Source organism: Typopeltis vanoorti, chromosome 6 (assembly GCF_054136105.1).
Source record: "Typopeltis vanoorti isolate ZY-2024b chromosome 6, IOZ_Tvanoo_1.0, whole genome shotgun sequence".
In the NCBI taxonomy this organism is placed as follows: Eukaryota; Metazoa; Arthropoda; class Arachnida; order Uropygi; family Thelyphonidae; genus Typopeltis; species Typopeltis vanoorti.
In genome coordinates this window covers 100,143,708-100,159,733 of record NC_143554.1, presented here as the reverse complement: position 1 = coordinate 100,159,733, position 16,026 = coordinate 100,143,708, and the positions used below count along the sequence as shown (strand labels likewise).

The 16,026-nt window shown below is 33.9% G+C and overlaps 1 protein-coding gene across 1 annotated transcript in view; it reads left to right on the top strand.

Annotated features, from left to right (window-relative positions):
- Window positions 1–9,835, top strand: part of LOC150105750 (BTB/POZ domain-containing protein 2-like) — an 82,685-nt gene extending 72,850 nt beyond the window's left edge. The window contains exons 5-6 of the mRNA XM_090395058.1: window positions 1,397–1,543; window positions 9,516–9,835. Of these exons, the coding sequence (XP_090251184.1) occupies window positions 1,397–1,543; window positions 9,516–9,674 (306 nt within the window). The 3' untranslated portion in view covers window positions 9,675–9,835. The remainder of the gene's footprint in view (window positions 1–1,396; window positions 1,544–9,515) is intronic.
- The last annotated feature ends 6,191 nt before the right edge of the window (window positions 9,836–16,026 follow it).

Sequence of the window (16,026 nt, the reverse complement as noted above, 5' to 3'; positions counted from 1 at the left end):
TTGCAATTACACACATTTACGAGAAATATTAATACTCTAAATACTATCTCCTTAAACTAGACAATTTAGCAGTTAGATAGGGAATTCTTTCTTTATTCACAAACAATAAATGAATGTATAGACTTGCATGGGCCTCTTCCTATCTTACATGTGTAATTCAATCGTAAGTAAACCTATAATTCATTAAAAGAATTTCAACAGCTCAACATTTTCTCCAAGGGAAATTAACTGCGCACATGCTTCACTCATTTTGCGATTACACACATTTGCTCTAAATACTATCTCTTTAAACTAAACAATTTAACAGTGCGATAGGGAATTCTTTCTTAATTCATAAGCAATAAATGAATATGTAGACTCACATGGGTCTCTTCCTATCTTGTATGTGTCTTCCATCCTTCTTTCCTTATTCCGGCGCTCGAGTGGGGTTTTCTCTCCTCCGTTCCATGTTTTGGAATTCTCCTCGAAGCGACACCGGGCACCGATGAATAGTCGTAGCAGCAGCAGGCGGGATATAGGGTAGGCGTTCCAGCATCTTGAACTGCCCGGAAAAGGATTTCTGCATAGGCCTGGTCGCACTTATTCGACTACAGGACCTTTACGGCAAGATTTCTCCTTAACTATCACCTCCAGATACCTTTGGCTGTGACTGGAACGACATCGGTGGATGGGTCTTTCCACCCCTCCGGAACTTGCACCTCGGGTCCTCTCTCGTGGATGGTTCACTCAGGATGAAGAAAAGGAAGCCTGTCTCATCTTTGAACCAACCCTTTTATACACCAGAGTCCCTGCACCTTTTGATTTAGTTTTTGGGACCCCTAGCATCCCCCGTGCGAGTCTTGTTAGTAGTTTGGAGAACCCTGCATAATGTTTCTCGAAAATACGCCGACAATCTTACTTCCTCCCTTTACTACCTTAATCTTGCCTACGGGCCTATCTTTTTGATTCATGCCGTGCCTTTTCAATATTGACCTTGAAGGTCACCTGCTACGGATCTTGCAAACAATCTTCAAAAGACATGCCGAATTTCGGGCGATGCTCTTGGTTTCAATACTTCTACATCCCTTCTTAAACAATAAGCAAGTTAATTCCCTTTGGGCTTATTTTGCTCTTTATACAGATGGCTTTACATAGGTGGTTAAAATATACATTTTTAAAAAAAATTCAGGTGAATTCCTACTGTAAAAAAGTCTGTTTTTAGATAAGTTATTTTGGCAACATCAAATTTTTACACAGTATATTATTTTTTTTTTTCTTCAGTTAATACTTAGGTTTTTGTTTTATTCTCAGTGTGCTCTTTTTGAAGATTTATACATTTTAGAGGTAAAACATTTAAAATATATGTTGCAATGTTTGTTATATTATGTGCATTAAGAAATTTTTTAATTTTTGTTAGGTAATTCATACAGGTACTGGAAAAGTTCTTGGATCTAATGACACTAGCTTTAGCTGTGATGGCTCGAGTTCAACTTTTCGTGTTATGTTTAAGACTCCAGTTGAAATTGTTCCAAATAACAATTATACAGCATGTGCAACACTCAAGGTGAGTGTTTGGTTTGGTTCTATCTTTTTAATACAGTTGAAAATTATGTTTTTAATATTATTAATCATTTTATAAAAGTGGAAAAATACCACAAAGTTGCACTTTCACACTCTCAGTGAACAAAGCTCTCTAGACACCTAACTCTGATGTGCAGTCCATCAGCAAATCTTTCTATCATTAAATTCAGACCATAGGTCCACAAACTCTATGTCATTCCTTCTGCACAACCTGCATATTGGTTAATTAGCTATCATCACCACCCTCCTCAATTCACCTCTATCATAACTTGGCAGTAGGCTTACAAACTTCATCCTCTTTCTTCTTTTTCACTTCTTCTGTCACTGGTTCCAGCCAAAACAATCAATTCTTTCACCTTCCTTTTCTGCATTCTGACAGCATTACTAATATTATTAATTTTTGCATATTTGGTAAACACAATGTCCCTTTTTTTGGAATTCCCCTTGAAGAAAGAATTTGTCACTATCAGGAATTTACTTAGTGTATTGTCCATAGTTTCCAATTGATGACTCTTGAAATGGAACATCTTGCTTATTTGAGTCAACTTTTCTGAATGTGTTCAAGTAGCTGTAAAAAGTAAGGGCTATTGGATCATCTTGTCAAACACCTTTATTGATTGAGGAAGTAACCTCTCTTTTGTGCAAAAAAGTTGCTGGGCATGTAGAATAACTTAAATTAGCTTGGTGTACTGTATTTAACATTTATGCCTTTCCACTAGAGTATCTAAAAAAGCAGCATAGATTGTGGAGTCAATGCTTTGTAATAGTCAATGTAAAGAGGTTTGCTATTCCTTGTATTTTTCAGGAATTTGATTTCTTGTATGCAAGAGTGATCTGTTGCAAAGTAGAAATTTTTTTTACCTTGGGTATGCTATGCGCTAAAGATACCAAGCAATTTTATAAACATGGTTTTAATCCTTTTTTCCCAAGTAAGCCAAGTTTGTGCTGAAGTATTTTCAGGTCTGAGGCAACTCGTGGTAAAGGTGGAGTAAGTTCTGATCACTTTCCTTAGTATCTCCCATAATGCAAAGCACATCTCCTGCAGACATGCATGATGCTATGCATTAAGGGAAGGGCTACTACCCAGACCGGTTTCAACCTTTATTGAGGTCTCATCAGTGGGAGCCAGACCCTGAGATGCCAAGGTTGAAGTAATGCAGAGAGAGATAATGCTTGGTATCTTTAGCATATAGTATACCCAAGGTAAAAAATTTTTTCTACATCTTTCTCTCATCCTGAGATTTTTATTTAATAAGGTCATAGCAACTTGTATAGGTAAAATTTCGAAGTTCTGCATTACTTCGACCTTGACATCTCAGGGTCTGGCTCCCAGTGATGAGACCTCAAAGGTCGAAACCGGTCTGGGTAATGCATAGCACCATACATGTCCGCAAGGAGATGTGCTTTGCATTATGGGAGATACTAAGGAAAGTGAACAGAGCTTACTCCACCTTTACCATGAGTTGCCTCAGACCTAAGAATACTGCAAGTGCAAACTTGACTTACCTGCTTGTTTGCTTACTTGGGAAAAAGGATTAAAACCAAGTTTATAAAATTGCTTGGTATCTTTAATGCTCTGCAAAGTAGTTTTTTTAAATCCTGCTTTCTCATATGGCTGGTTGGTTTCTAGTTGGTCAGAGATTCCATTTTGAATAACTCCGAATAAGGTTGTAGTTAAATAAGACTGATTGATGTATAGTTGATTATACGCGATTATAAAATCTTTGATTTTAGCCAGTCTTCTGGGATCGATTCACTGATGAAATTTTGTGGAGTTTTGCCAGAATAGGTGACAATTATTCTAGTCCATATTTTTCAATTTCTGCTGCTGATCTCTTGAGAGTTTTCATATTATCCACTGTCTATCTCAAGCCTGTGATGGGGGAAAAGGGAAGTTGGTTAGAGTTGGAAAGTTTCATAATCTTAAAAATAAAATTCCTTATTTTGAAGATTTCTTCTGTTGTTTTTGTGTGCTCCTTTTTCATTTATTAGTTTGGTTTATCCAAACTAATAAACAAGTATACATCTCCTCTTTTGCTATTTTTAAGCTAGTACTATTTTCCAATGTATCCCTTATTGAAGCAATGCTATCATTCCGTTTGTCTTGATATATATATTTTTCCAAGTTTGTTCAGTTCAGCATGTTATTCTAGTCTAGATTTTTTTTTCTTGAGGAGTCATTCTTACTCTTGAATAATAATTCTCATTTTCTTAATAGTTCTTCAGTATTTTTGGCAGGCTTTTTTTTTTTTTTCCCCCACACAGATGCCCTTCATTCTTTCCTTACCCTCCATAAAATGAAAAATTCCATCTACTGAAATTCTATATAATCCTTTCAGAAGTTTGTAAGTCTCAATCATATCAGCCTTCTTTCTCCTTGTCTGCAACCTACAAATTCTCAGTTATGGTCATTATACCCTCAAATCTTTTCATTTAAAGAGGCTATGTATTCAGAGTATCCCTTACATTTCTGTTGGATCAAACCAGTAGATAGAAAACGTTTCTTCAAGTTGATTAACTGCTCGGTTTCTCCTTATTTCTGCAAGGCTTCAGATGTGCCATTTCACTGTTTCCAATATTTCTCAGACTCTCGTAGTCTCTCATTGATATAAGTGTTCTCTCATATAATTAATAGATGGACACAAATCTTTTTGAAGATTTTACCTTGGAGCAATTTTAGGTAATCATTTTCTCTACATGTACATTTAAGTTAGAGACTAGAATATTTTCGTGACTGGCTAGCAGTCTAGGACTGCAACTCATGATCCTTGTTATCCCAGGGAATGATCAAGCTAGGTTGAGAGAATTGATTTCTTAGCTTCATGAGGAAAGGATCTACTCTCCCATGGCAACTCATATCTTAGGATTGTATACTAAATTTCATCTGGCTGCTATCCTTCCAGTATACCTAGGGTAGCCCTATTGGAACTTGAACTGCCATTGGTATAATTCACTAGGCACTTTTTCATAAGTGCTTCATGGTATAAACAACACCACTAAAAAATAGCTTTATTGAAATTACTAATATTTCACTGGATTTGTATTACAAGAGAGTCCTACCTACAGACTTGCCAAAATATTAGCAAAATCACTTCACCCTTCCTTATTAAAAATTCTGTTCACTTTACTAAACACACACACACACAACACTTAGGTTGTTGTAGAAACAGTTCTGTAACTGAAAAGGAACTAATGTCCTCACAAGGCACTCATAGTGGACCAGATAAAAATGAAGTTAATTCAGAGAAGTAAGGTCTAGGAGATGGTCATTCTAAATTGCCAAAAAATAAAACCTTCTCATATCTGGGGTGGTTTGATATGGTGCCCCCGAATTTAAAAAAAAAAAAAAAAAAAAAACAGCAGTTGACAGCATAGTCCTACCCTACACACTTGCCAAAAAATAGCAAAATCACTTCTCCCTTTTTTTATTAAAAATTCTGTTCATTTAAAAAACTTAATAAAAAAATTTTAAATGATTCAGGCATCATGGTCAGCTTTGATATTACTTCATTATTTCCCAGTGTACCACTCTAACCTTGACCTTATTAAGCAATATTTTCCTTCTGACATTTTTGAATTTCAAATTCACTGTTTATTGAAGTTTTTTATTTAAAATATCCATAGGAAAAATATAGAAAATGGCTAGATGAGACTGCATCAGGTTCCCCTCTTTTCCCTCCCCAGCCAATTCTTTTCTTGATTTTTAAAAACAAAACAAAGTACCACAACTACACCAAAACCAACAGTTTGGCTTGCTTTTGTAGATGTTTGCTATTTGGCCACATGTTCCACACACATTACATACATTTTTTAGTGCATTTGAACAGCTAGCATCGCCAAAAATGAAAGAACACTTTCATCATAATAAATTTAGTTTAATCCTTTATCCAAGTGTAAGCAAACAAATCTTGCACCTGAAAATATCTTCAGGACTGAGGTAAGGTAGTGCAACACCAGGCAACTCTGAGCAAACGTGGACCAAGCTCTCATCACTCCTTGTCTCAGTATCTCCCATAATGCAAAGCACATCTCCTTGCAGACATGTATCCTGCTATGCATTAAGGGTAGGGGCCACTACTCAGACGGGTTTCGACCTTTATTGAGGTCTTGTCAGTGGGAGGCAGACCCAAACGTGGAGATATACCATCTTAGTATCTTACTACCTTAGTTACTACTTAGTTAGTACCTTAGTTATCCCTCAAAAACTCAAGAAACTCATTTTCTTTACTTCCAGTTGCTACAGACTTAAAACTCCAATAGTTATTCTCCAGTGAATTGATTTTTCTTTAATGGCTTTAGAAAAAGCAACTGACACAATGAAAAATGAAAAGTTGGTCCTTGTTGGGGGTCTAAATAGCAGAGTAGGAAATGATTGTGAGACATACAAAAATATTTTGGGAAAATTTGGAGAAAAGAGCAAAGCTAATAATAATGGCAAATATCTGTTGGATTTCTGCTCAGGACATGGACTGGTTATTACTAACACCATGTTCCAACATAAAAATGTGCACAAATTCACATGGAGAGAAGAGGCAAGGAATAAGAAAAGTCTCATTGACTATGTTATTTTTGATAGTGATGTTTCCTCCCTGGTGCAGGACACCAGAGTGTACAGAGGATTTGAAATTGGAAGTGATCACTATTTAGTCTTGTGCAGGATAAAATTGAATTTCATATTGAAAAGAATAACATGTAAGAAAGTTTTAAAGCGAATCAAAGTTGAGCAGCTCTCAGATGTGAACTGTAGACTAAAATACACGATTATTGAAAAAAAAATGAAAGAGTTTGAGAACAGGAATCAAACCTTGGAGATTCAGTGGCAAACTCTGAAGAAAACATTGATTGATTCTGCCAGAGAGGCATGTGATGAGGTTGTCTGCAAGGATAAAAAAATCAGAACTCCCTGGTGGACACAGGAAGTTAAAGAGGCAGTGAAGGAAAAGAAGAAAGCATACCAAAAGTTTCTGTCAAATAAGTCAGCTTGTGCTCTTAGAGAATATAGAGACAAATGTAAGAATGCTAAACACTGTGTAAAACTAGCTAAACAAAAGTCATGGGAGGACTTTGGCAAGAATATAGAAAATAAATATCAAGAAGGCGGCAAAATATTCTGGAGGTTGTTGAAGAAGCTTAGGAATGGAGGAAAGAGTGCTGTAAAAGGAGTTAGAGATGATAAAGGTGACATGAAAACTGGAGAAAAACATATCCTTGGAGTATGGAGTAATTACTTTGAAAAACTGTTAAATAAAACAAGCAGTGATGACAGCACAGTGGTAAAAAACACTGATCAGGCATGCAGGCAGGAATACATAACCATACTTGAAGTAGAAAAAGCCATCAAAGGCTTGAAATGTGGAAAGGCAGCTGGAGTAGATGATATTCGGCCAGAAACGCTGAAGTATGGTGGCTGCAGTGCTTAGTTCAGAAAGCCTGGACAGAGGGACGAATTCCCAATGATTGGGGTAGAGCTCTCATAGTACCCATATATAAAAAGGGAAATAAAACAATGTGAGAATTACAGAGGTATTTCCCTACTGAGTGTTCCTGGCAAGATCTATGCAAGTATACTTGAGAAACGGTTGAGAAGAATTGTGGAAGAAAAGCTTGGTGAAGAACAAGCTGGATTCAAGCCAAATAGAGGCTGTCAGGATCAGATCTTCACTTTACGATAAATAGTCGAGAAAGCATGGGAATATAACAAAGATCTGTATTTAAGCTTTGTCGATTTGGAAAAGGCATATAATAAGGTGCCAAGAGAGAAGCTATTCAATACACTGCAGTTATATGGTGTCAATGGGGCATTATATCAAGCAATACTTAATCTTTATTTGAGTTGTAAGTCAGCAGTTAGAATTGAAGGAAGTACAGGAAGATGGTTTAATGTTAAATCTAGTGTGAGACAAGGATGTACATTATCCCCTCTGTTATTCATTATCTATATGGATCACATTATGAAGGAAAGTGGTATTAAACATGATATCAGAATTGGAGATGTTAATGTCAGCTCTTTGCTTTATGCGGATGATGTTATACTTCTAAATAAATCTGCTACAAGTCTACAAGATTCTCTGACTAAATTGAATAGCTGTTGTAATAGATATGGTATGAAGGTCAGCAATAAAAAGACAAAGACAATGAAAATAGGCAGAATCATTGAAAATGTCAACTGTGTTGTGAATGGAGAACCTGTGGACCAAGTAAAACATTTCAGCTACTTAGGCACAATAATTACTGAAGATGGTAAATTAAATATAGAAATAGACAACAGAATCAGCAAAGCTGGTATGGTGGGAAGTCAATTGAATAAATTCATATGGAATAAGAGAGAAATTAGTCGGAACACTAAATTAGCTGTATACAAGACAGTGTTCAAACCAGTTTTAACTTATGGATCTGAGAGCTGGGTCAGAAGTAAAACACTTGACCAAAGACTAGAGACTGCAGATATGAGAGTCCTGAGAAAGATTATAGGCATGAACAGATGGCATCAATGGCAATATCATATTAAAAACGATAATATTAGGAAAGAACTTGACATTGTCGGCATCCAGGAATGCGTTAGCAGAGCTAATCTCAGGTGGTATGGTCACCTAAACAGAATGGGCGAGGAAAGATTAGCAAAACAAGTGTTCTCTGCCAGGTTGGCTGCAAAACGACCCAGAGGAAAACCAAGATATAGGTTGGATTGATAAGGTACAAAGTGCCTTAGACGATACAAATATAAGATCTGATAATGTTGGAGTCTTGACAAGTAACAGACTGATTTGGAGGAAAATTGTAGATAGGAAATTAGTAATGATATAATTTTTTCATGTAGTACCATCATATCCTGTACACCACTTGTGGATACATGGCAGGAATTTGATGATGATGAACTAAACTATCAAAAAAAAAAAATCAGAATAATAAAAAGCACTGAAAAAAGATAGATTGTACTTGTAATAGTACTGATATTTTTAATTTTTGTTCATGCTATGTAGATATCATGTTAGTTCTTATATTTGTCCTCATTTCACATTTTATTAAGCTTGCATACTATATATTTATTTTAATTTAAAAAAAAGAGAGAGAGACTCTTATTCCCAAACTGTCTTGAGATTTTGCATCTCGAGTTAACAGCAAATTCAGTAAGTGAAATATGCTGTTTAAGCTATTGTAGCGTAGATTATATGAAATATTCTATTTACTATTTGATCCTGAAATAATTTCATTTAATTTATTTATTTATATTGATTTACAGGCATTTATTTAATAGTACTCTTTTAACAACCATAGTGAAAAAGTATCATTACGAACTCTCGTGACAATGAACTCCTACACACACACACACACACACACACACACACACACACACACATGTATATGTATATATATATATATACATATATGTGTGTGAGAGAGATTCAGCCATACTCTGACCCACAAATTGACACAGCAAAGTGACATTTGATGGTAAAAAAATGTCCTATTCTTTTCTTCATTCAATACAGGCTTGTTTCCTTTGCAATTCTTGCCTTTTAAAAACTTTTCAGCTGAAGAAACACCTTTTAGTTTGTTTTTCCAGTATTTTTTTTTACAGAACCAACCACTCTCTTCCACTTCTCACTACTCATACTAGAAAACAATCCATGCAATACACAAACACCACCAATGCTCATCTGTAATACATCCAGTATCTGCCCTATCATTTGCATGACTTGTTCATTCTCTGGGATTGCTGTAAAAGCTGTTTTATTAGCATTTAATTGCAACTATATATTTATTTTAATTAAAAAAGAGAGAGAGAGAGAGAGACTCTTATTCCCAAACTGGCTTGAGATTTTATCAGTTGACTACTTTACTATAATCCTTTACAGATAAGTTATAGAAATATCTTAATGTTGCTTGTTAGAAGGAATATTATTGCTACTATTTAACTCTCTCCAAAGTAATTATTACATTGTTTTCATATGCAGGGTCCAGATTCCCATTATGGGACAAAAGGAGTTCGTAAGATTACATTAGATTGCCCAAGTGGAGGCAAAGTGACCTTTCAATTCACCTATGCAGCTGGAAACAATAATGGAACATCAGTGGAAGATGGACAGATCCCTGAAATAATTTTTTACACCTAGTCATTATTATGCTTATATCAAAAGTTGCTGGATATTGTACTGTTCTGCATTGGCTGAATAACTCTGTGCGTGCACTTGTGTTGCAGATTAATTATCTTTATTAGTTTAGTATTTGATCATGTAAAGAAATGACATAATAAAGTTTTTTATATAACAGTGAACAGTTGATATTTGATTACAGATTTCCAGATCTGTGTATAATGTTAGTGTTCGTTCTTGTTTATAAGCATCACATCAGTACCCATGTATGCAGAATTTTCTTAGAGGAGTAGCATCTAAACTTTTATTTTTCTGTACGTTCAAAAGAGCATTATCTACCATTTTGATGAATAATGCTGTGTTTGAATCTGCTGTATTTGAATATCTTTCTTGGGAAGAGGTATTGAGAATCATCCCCCTCCACCACCACCACCACCCCATGTAATCCTGCTGCAACATATCTTAGTATAACCTTCTCTTGAAATCAAGCATTAAGGTCTTACATGCATATGAAAAATTAGTTTTTTAAAACTTGTTGATATCAGCACCAGGGCTTTTGCTATTGTTTTTGGATACTTTAACATCCTTCATGCAAATTGGATTAAACTATATAGCATGTACCTTCTAGTCTAAATTTACAAAATATAGAAAGTAATAAATAATTGCTTCCATAACACAGAAAAGATTCACTTTTATTCAGTTTTATAACATATTAGTGAATACACACGAGTTAGGGAAGAAGAATCCTGTTGATATTCGTTTTGAATAAGACGAATATCAGTGGTATCTACAACCTCCAGGTCTTTGTCTGGATATTGTAGTTGGAAAATATTTTGCAAGGAAGACTGTTCCAGAGACGAATGGAAGAGGGAGAGGCAGGTTTGGATTTGCAGTTGTAAAAGGATGTTGGAAAGCCACTAATTTAAGGTGGTATCAGTTAAACAGAAGGAAAGCTTAGCAAAACTGATGACAGGAAAAAGACTGGGGAATAACTAATTGTTTCAGTACAGTTTGAAGTGAGTTTGGATGGCCAATTAGAGGAAATTAGTAATAATGTAAACTTATTATGTTTAGTATTATTATATTCCTAGAGGATGCATATCACGAATTTAAGGATAATGATTACAGATTTATCTTTTTTGACAGGGATCTTGTTTGACAGGGAACCATGTATTTAAACTACAGTTCCATCTGCTGGATGTTCACTCACTTTCAATATTTGGTACTTAAGGACATTTCTTCAGCAGGCTGATACAAATTCAAAAATCTTGGTTTTTTGTGCATTTGGAGGAAAATTGTAGATAGGAAGTTAGTACTAGGTGAAAAAAATTACATCATTACTATCATATCCTGTACACCCCTTGAGGGTACATGGCAGGAATTTGATGATGAGTAACTTATATAGATTTTCCAACATTAAATTCTTCTTTTGAAATCTTCATACTTTTCAATTTTTAAATCTTCACAATAAACTTGTTTTCTTCAAGTGGTAATGTTTTACTTCTTTTTAAGCAACTTAAATTTTGTATTTACATGCACTCTACAATATTTCTCAGTAATATGTATTGAGTAAAACAAAAATAATATTCAACATCACATCCATCAATAGTGTTTGAACACTGAAAGCATATACTATATTTTTTTCAGTAAAAATATGCAAAAAAAAAGTTGAGGAAATACAGAAATGGATTACAATGGTAAGTTTAAACAGAAATCAATCTGACTTCAAGTGAAATTTCAGTGATTGTCTGGTCTCTGAAAGCCTAAGTATCATTTAGATTCATTAGCAAAAAAAAAAAAATTCATGTAAAATGGGCAGAAATCTATTGTGTAATAGTCATGTTAGTGCTTTATGATTTAAAGAACACCAAGAGATTGAAAAAATAAATGAATTTATCATACTTACTAATATTTTGCTGGTTTTTTTATCCAGAATCATTAGAACATAAATTATATCTATGACAAGCACACAAGCTCCACACTAAAACATTAGAAACAGTTCACTTTGTAACTAATGAAAACTAATATCCTAACAAAGACGTCCTTAGGACATTATTTCTGGGTCGGTTACCAACTGAATTGTGTCTAATGTTTTTAATGTTTAGTGTAGTACTTGTGTGCTTGTCACAGTTGTGTGTTCAGATGATACTCGGCAGTTAATCAGCAAAATATTAGTAAGTTCAATAAATAATTTTTTTTTCATCCCTTAGTGTTTATACCATGAACACTAATATGAATAATCAGTATCTAAGCCTTTTGATATGTACTATTATATAATAAATTACTTGCAGACTTTACATCTGATGTCTAGAAATAGTTATATTTATTGGAAGTCTGAATTGTTGTGGGGTTTTGATTACAGAGGTTGTAGTGTGTGTGTGTGTGTGTCCTACCTATTAAAGATTGATAATATATATCACACTTCACAAAAATGTATGATAATATGAATGGCTCGAAAATCTATCAAACATTTTCAAGCTCTACTTCGTGCTGGCAGCATGAAGTAGCTTGAAATGAAGACAAACCTTTTTTTTTTCTTAGCTATCTCTTCAGATATGCACAATATTGGTAGTAATGTTGCATTTGAAATTGAAATATTCAGAAGACCCATTCTGCAATCTTCATTCATTGGAATTTAAAGTGAGCAAAACTGTGTGTTAACAGAACTCAGATTTAAATTATTGGATTTATATTTCAGAACTAGGAAAAATTAAGTGACAAATATTAAAGAAAGGATACCAGGCTTTTTTGATATTTCTTGCTTTATTAAAATATAAATAGCATATAAACCTCTTCTCCATATATATATATATATATATTAAAGATACCAAGCAATTTTAAACCTGGTTTTACTCCATTTCCCAAGTAAGCAAACAGACTAAAAGTTAAGTTTGCACCTGCAATTGATGCAAGTCTAACTGATCCCACAGGTAGTGCAGGACCAGGGCAACTCGTGGCAAAGGTGGAACAAGCTCCGATCACTAATCTTAATATTTACCCTTAATGCCAAAACACATCTCCAAGGAGGGGATGTTCCTTGGAGATGTGTTTTGGCATTAAGGGTAAATATTAAGATTAGTGATCGGAGCTTGTTCCACCTTTGCCACGAGTTGCCCTGGTCCTGCACTACCTGTGGGATCAGTTAGACTTGCATCAATTGCAGGTGCAAACTTAACTTTTAGTCTGTTTGCTTACTTGGGAAATGGAGTAAAACCAGGTTTAAAATTGCTTGGTATCTTTAACATATTTATACCCAAGGTAAAAATACTTTATACATATATATATATATATATACACACACACACACATGTATATATATATACATATGACTACTACTATTAACTCGGGGTTGGGATATGTTCATTTTTAATATTAACCGACTTAAAACCCGAGAATTATAACAAAATGAGATTTATTTGAAAATGCAACATGTTTCGTCGAGATTGACTTCATCAGGCATTAAGAACATAGAAAGATATTAAAAGACACTAAAAATAACATTGAGACACTCTAAAGCTATACAATTATAAAGTTATAATATTCGACTGTGAATTACAGTTATTATGAACTTGAGCTATAGTCAGTGTTCACAGATTATGAACTTGAGCTATAGTCAGTGTTCACAGATTATGAACTTGAGCTATAGTCAGTGTTCACAGATTATAGCTCAAGTTCATAATAATCTTAGACTGTGAATTACAGTTATTATGAACTTGAGCTATAGTCCGTGAACACAGACTATAGCTCAAGTTCATAATAACTGTAATTCACAGTCAAATATTATAACGTTATAATTGTATAGCTTTAGAGTGTCTCAATGTTATTTTCAGTGTCTTTTAATATCTTTCTATGTTCTTAATGCCTGATGAAGTCGATCTCGATGAAACATGTTGCGTTTTCAAATCTTATTTTGTTATAATTCTCGGGTTTTAAGTCAGTTAATATTAAAAATGAATATATATATATATATATATATATATATATATCATCAGTCTTGGGACTGGTAGCTCAGCAGCAATTTCCTCCATTCCGCTCTGTCATTGGCTTTCTTCTTAACCTCTTGGTAACTCCTCAAACCTGTGCTGTCTTTGACTTGGTCAAGAAAGCTTTTCCTTGGTCTGCCTCTTCTTCTTTTCCCCCTCTATTTTGCCTTCAGTTATTCTTTTCACAAGTCCATGTCGAAGTATATGTCCAAACCACCTATCCCTTTTAATTTTGATCGATTTTATTAGAGTTCTTGTTTCGTTTATCTCTCTCTTTCAGGACTTGTTGGTTTGATTTTTTTTTTTTTTTCCCTGTCCATTTTATTTTGCTCATGCTTCACATTTCAAAAGCCTCCAATCTTCTTACATCTTCTCTGCCTAGAATCCAGGTTTCACATCCATACAGTGCAATGCTCCATATCAATGTCTTTACTAATTTTTTTTTTTTTCAATTGTAGGTTGAGGTTTCCTGTTAAAATGCTTTTCATCTTAGAGAATTGGGCTTTTGCATTGTTTATTCTTGATCTTATGTCTTCTCTTGTTCTGCCATCTTCTGTTATTAGGCTTCCTAAATATTTAAAGCTTTTCATTTGTTTTATTTGTTTCCCACTGATGTCTATATGCTCTGTATTGATAGGGATTTTGCCTGTAACAATGATTTTAGTCTTATCTGTGTTGATTTTCATTTTATATTTTTCAAGGTTATTATTTAGTAATTCTAGCATTGTTTTTAATGTTCTTCTGTTTTCTGCTACAAGGGCTATGTCATCAGCAAATCTTATACACATGACTTGCTCACCATTTATCTTTATGCCACTATTTATTTTATCTTTAGTTTCCTGAATGGCCTTTTCAATATATAAATTAAATAAAAGTGGTGAAAGTATACATCCTTGTCTTACTCCACTCCTGATATTTATTATTTTCTCCTTATCATTAATTTTAATCCATCCATTTTGATTTTTGTAAATTTGATAAATTATTTTCCTATCCCTCAAATCTATGCCGATATTAGTTAGACAATTTAGGAGTATTTGCTGGTTTACTTTATCAAACGCTTTCTCTAAATCAAGGAAGCAAATGTAAGTATTTTGACTAAGGTCTAATCTTCTCTCTATTATTGTTCTTAAACAGAGTATTGCCTCTCTTGTTCCTTTATTCTTTCTGAATCCAAATTGGTCTTCATCCAATAGACATTTTTGAATAAATTCTATTGAATAATTTTTAGCAGAATTTTGCTAACATGTGGGATTAAAGCTAGTGTTCTAAATTGGCTGTATTTGTTTGCATTATTCTTTTTTGGTATTGGTATTATGGTTGATTTCATAAACTCCTTTGGTATTTCTCCTCTATCATAGATTTGGGCTATTAATTGATAGAGTAAGGTTTTTCTCTCATCACCTAGATTTTGTAGCAGTTCTATAGGAATACTGTCTACACCTGGACTTTTTCCATTACTCATTTTGGACAGTGCTTTATCAAATTCTTCTTGCATTATTGGGGGTCCTAGATTACCTTCATTTTGATTTTCTATGCTGATATCAACACAAGTTCGTCGCCATTATAGAGATTTTCAAGATAATTTTTCCATTCCATTAATATATCCTCAGATTCTATTAGTAATTTTCCATTTTCATCTTGGATGGCATTGTTTTTGCTGTTCTTATTAAATTTGAAAGTCAGTTTGTTAATTTCTTTATAGGCTTTCTCTATGTTTTCTTTTTTAAATAATTTATGTTATTACACTGTTCTTCCAGGTATTCTTTTTTGACTTGTCTACATTTTCTTGTAATTTGATTTTTAAGATATTTGTATTTGGCTACATCTTCTTTAACGCATTTTTATATTTTCTTCTTTCATCCGTAAGGCCAAGTATTTCATCTGTTATCCAATGTTTTCTTTTTTCTTTTTCTGCATTTTTCAATAATTGATTTGATGAATTTGTAATTAACTCTTTAATCATATTCCATTGATTTTCAATATTATTCTGACTATTTATGTTTTCTGGAATGTTATGATCAGTTGCCTCTTGGTATCCTTTCTTTACTCTTTAATTTTTCAAGGTTCCATCTTATTGGTTTGTATCTTTGGATTTGTTTCTTGTGTTTCAGTTCTGTTTTCATTAAGACAAGGTTATGGTCACTACTAATGTCAGCACCTGGATAGCTTTGCAATTTTTTTATTTGGTTTCTGTATCTTTTCTTGACCAATATATAATCTATTTGAATCCCCAGATGCTTTCCAGGTGTATCTTCTTCTTTTTGAACTTGAAATAGCGTATTTGCTATAACTAACTGTTTTTGTGTACAAAATTCTATTAATTGCTTTCTTCTTTCATTCCTAAAGCAAGACCAAATCTTCCTGAAACATTATCATTGCTCTCTTCTCCC